Below are 5,338 nucleotides of genomic sequence, written 5' to 3' on the forward strand. Positions count from 1 at the left end.
GAGATATATCAGACTGTCCTCATGAGACATGAGAATATACTGGGTGAGACTTTCTTTCGCAGACACACACACGGTTCTCTGATCTTGGTTAATGGTCACATACAGGTAAAACAAATGTCTTTAATATTTTAAGTAAGTGCTTTATTTTATATTTATTTTAAAATTATTAATTTAATTTAAAATGTAGTATGATTTAATTTATTATTAGCTTTTTATCAGGTCACAAAACTCCTGCAGTTCCCTGGCAAACCCCAGTTAAAGTCATTGTTATACTATGATCTTGGAAACAGATCGTACAGACAATTTTCTGTCATATGTTAATTTTTTAAGTGAGGGCCAGTGTTTTAAAGACAAGAAAATATGACATGGCATATCTCATCCTCGCATTCACCAGGAAACCGGCGGGAAATGAAGAGACACAAGGTCATGTCTGAGAGTCTTTATGTGGATGCATGTTGGTGGCGAGTTTGACAAATATTTTCTCTACAAAATTTGGGAGCCACTGTGTTAACCCAAATCCTCAGCATATCCATGTTTTTTGTCAGCCACTCATTTAACTAAACATTTTAGACATAGGGACTTCAGGGAACACATTTAAGTGATCACTCATATTAGTCAGTGAAGTTAATTAATTAAAATGAACCATCCCATATAAATCAGTTCGCTATAATTAATCGCCGCTGGAGGATAGACTCTGTGTTTGATCATTGCCTCACTCACTCGGCTTTAAAGCTCTGCACATAATACAGTGTGATGCAACAAACAGCATTATTGCATCTTTTAATACTCTGTACTACGTTTGTTAGAAAAAAATAGCATTGCTGTTTTCAAAAGAGCAGAGCTACTGTCACGCAACTGAAAAATGTAGTTAAGTTAGCAGCATCTTTACTGTTATTTAATTATTCCGACTGGTGAACATGTAGTTGGTAATTACAGGAAAATGAACCGTGCACGATTGAACCGTCTTGATTAGCAGTCATTTCAAATAAATTAAGCTGATATCAGATTAATTATAACATTAAATTAAGCGTGGCCTTGCTCAGACTATATTTAGCCTCATGCAGTAATTTTAACCTCAGCGACTCTCTCCTCAGGGTTCATAGCGGCCGACATTAAAGGCACAGGCTCGTGGACTCAACTCTACCTCATCACCGACTACCACGAGAACGGCTCTCTGTACGACTATCTCAAATGCACCACCCTGGACAGCCGAGCCATGCTGAGATTGGCATACTCCTCTGTCTCCGGACTGTGCCACCTTCACACGGAAATCTTCGGCACGCAGGGCAAACCGGCCATCGCCCACAGAGACCTGAAGAGCAAAAACATCCTGGTGAAGAGGAACGGCGCCTGCTGCATCGCTGACCTCGGCCTGGCCGTCAAGTTTATCAGGTCAGAGTCCAGTTACTTTGGTTAACTTGTCTTGACTTGTCTTGCTAATTATTGTAGGCGGTATTAGCAACCTGTTAAATATATTATTTTAAATATTAATTTGAGTGATTGGTCAAAATTATTCACAGAAGTCCCTGCCTGGCATGTTTTTTGTCGCTGCTGATGATAGTACACAGTCTTAGCTGATTATAACTTTATTTTAAATTTGGCTGAATACATGTTTAAAATAGTTTTCTTAGTTTGTATGTTTAGTGTTAATTTTTTTTTTGTGGTTACTATTTAATGTTAATTAAGGTTCCTATTGAGATTTATTGGCACTAATAAAGGTGATCTTTTTTTTTTTTTAAATGATCAGATTCATAATTCCCTAATAATTGAATACTATTCTATAAATAAAACATTACAATAAACATTTTAGGGCTGTCAAATGATTAATCGCTTCCAAATTAAAAGTTTGTGTTTACATAATATATGTGTGTTTGAATACATGCACATAAATGTATATATTCAAGAAATATTTACATGTGTATATATATATATATATATATATATATATATATATATATATATATAAAATTTATTTCTCTTAAATATATACATGCATGTGTGTGTATTTATATACACATAATAATTATACATATATTATGTAAACACAAAATGTTATTAATCGTTTGACAGCACTAAGTGTTGGGTATATCTTTCATGTAAAGATGTCAGGATTGAAATACTGTATTAATGGTGTTGTGTCTCATGAAACAGCGACACAAATGAAGTGGACATCCCACTGAACACACGTGTGGGCACCAAACGCTTCATGGCTCCTGAGGTTCTGGATGAGACTCTGAACAGGAGCCATTTCCAGTCCTACATCATGGCAGACATATACAGCTTTGGCCTCATACTGTGGGAGATCGCTCGCCGATGTGTGTCTGGAGGTACACATCTGCCTTTCTTAAGCTATTTCAATGAAGAACAATTACATATTTCATTTAAATCCCTTTAAGTGTCAACTTTATCTCCATTTGCACTCCACTAAATAATGTTATGAAAAACAACTGAGACAATGATATTATCTTAATATAAATGTATATACATTTATACACATTTATATTAGGATCTCTTTTAATTTATTAACTTGCAGGGGACCACTGGTGACCCATTTCTGTTCTCTTTTATATTTACTGCATACGTAATAATACATCTTTATTTTATCTTGACAAATTATACATCATTTAAAAGGTGTAAGCCTTGAGATGTTATTTTTTATTTATAAATATCTAATAGTGAGTGATAATCATTTTTTTCGTCAGGAGGTATGATCAATCACAAAACTCCATTTGCACTGCATTTAATTATTTGTATTTTTTTAATTTAATTGACGTTTAAGAGGTCCTCTTGTGATTTAAAAAAAGATCTGATGCATGTCTGTGTATTGATTGTTTTTTGGATGTTTCTGCAGGAATCGTCGAGGAATATCAGCTGCCCTATCATGATCACGTTCCCAATGACCCATCATATGAAGACATGCGAGAAGTCGTCTGCATCAAGAGAATACGGCCGTCTTTCCCCAACCGCTGGACCAGTGATGAGGTTAAAAAAAACTACTCTTCATATTTTATATTTTCATATTTTACATCAATTAACAATTACACTTACACACCTGCAGATAATCGTTAGGTGCGTAGAAGAAAAGACCAAAAACGAAAGAAAGTCCCACAAACTATCTGCACAAGTTTTTTCGATCCCATGACCTTCATCAGGCATATTTTATATCACAAAAACACTCAATTGTAAACTTCATGTTTACATTTTTTCATAGCCATAGTTATTGTTTTTTGAAATTCATGTCATATCATTGATTTTAGTCCGTTTTACTGACATTTTATTCTGTTTTATTCAACAAAACTACACGTATAATTACAAAATAACAAAATCTATACTTAAAATAAAGGATTTAAAAGAAGGTTTTTGCGGCGTTGTCATAGAAGAACCATTTTTGGTTCCCCAAAGAACCTTTCAGTGATGAGGTTCTTAAAAGAACCATTTTGTTCTTAGAACTTTTAGTAATCTGAAGAACATTTGCCCACATTTGAAGAAATGTTGAGGTTCTATGAGTGTTAAAAATCCTTCATGGAACCATAGATACCAATAAAGAAGAGTGAAGCCTTTACAAAGCTGAAAATATTTTAGCTGACATTAGTGGCTAATAAATTACAAGAATGTTTGTCAAACTATGACAGACATTAAAAATAAACATGTGGTTAATGTTTGATCTGTGCAAATGTAACAGTTCGGTCTACCGGTGTTTATGTTCCATGTACATTGAAAGAGAAAGCTTGTTGAATTTACATGATCGTGTTCATCAGTACCACATGAATCAGTTCAGCTACATCAGCATTGTTGAATTCAATCATTCTTAGTCAGGAATCACAATTTGTTCATTGAACATTCACTTATTTTGAAGTGACCCAAGTACCCTAAAAATGATTTGACATGGTTCCCTGAAATGACTAATTTATTAAATTTCATACAATATTTTTGTCACATCACTGAATTATAAGATTGTTCTAGCTAGCTAATTATTAGAGTGCAATAACACATATTAATACTCTAGTAGATTTCCTATGTTAGGGAATATATTAATGAAAAAGCAAATAAATCATGATCATTGATTGTTCTTGTAAGTTCACAGTGCATAAACTAATGTTAACAAATACAACTTTTCATTTTAATAATGTATTAGTAAATTATGAAATTTACATTAACTAATATTAATAAATGCTGTAGAAGTATTGTTCATTCTTAGTACAACTAATGAAACCTTATTGTAAAGTGTTACCAAAAAGTTTTTCATTTTCATCAGAAACTTTATTGACATGAGTAAACACTTGTCCACACCAAGAACAATAGCTATAAAAATAACTACATGACGTTCTGTTTATTATAAGCGTGAACTGCTGCTTTAAATCCTCAAGCAGGATTGATTCTGATTTGCAGTCAGTGTATTGTTCATCAGCTGAAAAAAATAATTTTTCAACATTATTGTTCCTTTGTGCCATTATCGTTATAGTTGTGATGTAGACTGCTATTATACAAAATAAAAAATATTTTTGGGGGCATTTTTGCTCTTATTGGAAAGCACAAGGAGAAAACAGAAAAGAAGTTTGAGCCGTCCAAAGCGATATTGTGGCCATATAGGCTATGGCTTTATCATTATAGTTATCATCCTTGATGTGAATGGGCTTTAACGCTTGCCATTGTGTTTGATTTCAGTGTCTCAGACAGATGGGGAAGCTCATGACGGAGTGTTGGGCTCACAACCCTGCCTCTCGACTCACCGCCCTTCGTATTAAAAAGACGCTGGCCAAGATGTCAGAGTCCCAGGACATTAAAGTCTGAGACCAGCCCAAAAGCAGCACTGACGCTAACCCCGAACTCAGCACCTGCGGCGGCCCGCCGAGGGTTCAATCGGTGAGTTTTGCCATGCAAACTGACTCACCAATGGCGAAAGACGCCAAAGATCTCCTGTGGTCAGAGCTCACGGCGGCACGTCTGAGGCCAGATATACAGGCCTGTGAAATGTGACGTGGAAGAGACTGCCGGCCGCTCTCGGCCCTGCTATCGCAATGCTTCACTGGACGAGGACCTGCAAACGGCCACTGGGACAGAGCAGGACCTCATCGAGCGAGATGTCCCGCGTCCGTCATAAACACTCGGGCTTTAGCTCATGACTCCCTTGAAGTTTTCTCCTTTCACAGTCCGTTCAGCTCGTACGTGACGATGATTTTGGCTCGTGTTTGGAACTCGCAACAATTGTAATGGTTGAAATTAAAGTCATAAGAGCTGCGGCTTCCCTCCTTTATGGTAGGCTGTGCCTTATTTATTGTGTAAAAAGCTGAAAATGAGAGTGAAGCATTAATGTACTTGAATAAATGTTCTAATAACA

General features: G+C 35.7%; 1 protein-coding gene across 5 annotated transcripts in view; it reads left to right on the forward strand.

Annotated features, from left to right (window-relative positions):
• The window catches only part of bmpr1ba (bone morphogenetic protein receptor, type IBa), an 81,521-nt gene extending 76,183 nt beyond the window's left edge, over positions 1–5,338 (forward strand). For all 5 annotated transcript variants that reach the window (XM_067439601.1, XM_067439603.1, XM_067439605.1 and 2 more), the window contains 5 exons: positions 1–43; positions 1,095–1,392; positions 2,152–2,327; positions 2,852–2,982; positions 4,666–5,338. The exon at positions 1–43 is cut by the window's left edge and continues 150 nt beyond it. In XM_067439601.1, the coding sequence (XP_067295702.1) occupies positions 1–43; positions 1,095–1,392; positions 2,152–2,327; positions 2,852–2,982; positions 4,666–4,791 (774 nt within the window). In that variant the 3' untranslated portion in view covers positions 4,792–5,338. The remainder of the gene's footprint in view (positions 44–1,094; positions 1,393–2,151; positions 2,328–2,851; positions 2,983–4,665) is intronic.

This window comes from Pseudorasbora parva, chromosome 3 (assembly GCF_024679245.1).
Source record: "Pseudorasbora parva isolate DD20220531a chromosome 3, ASM2467924v1, whole genome shotgun sequence".
NCBI classification, from domain to species: Eukaryota; Metazoa; Chordata; class Actinopteri; order Cypriniformes; family Gobionidae; genus Pseudorasbora; species Pseudorasbora parva.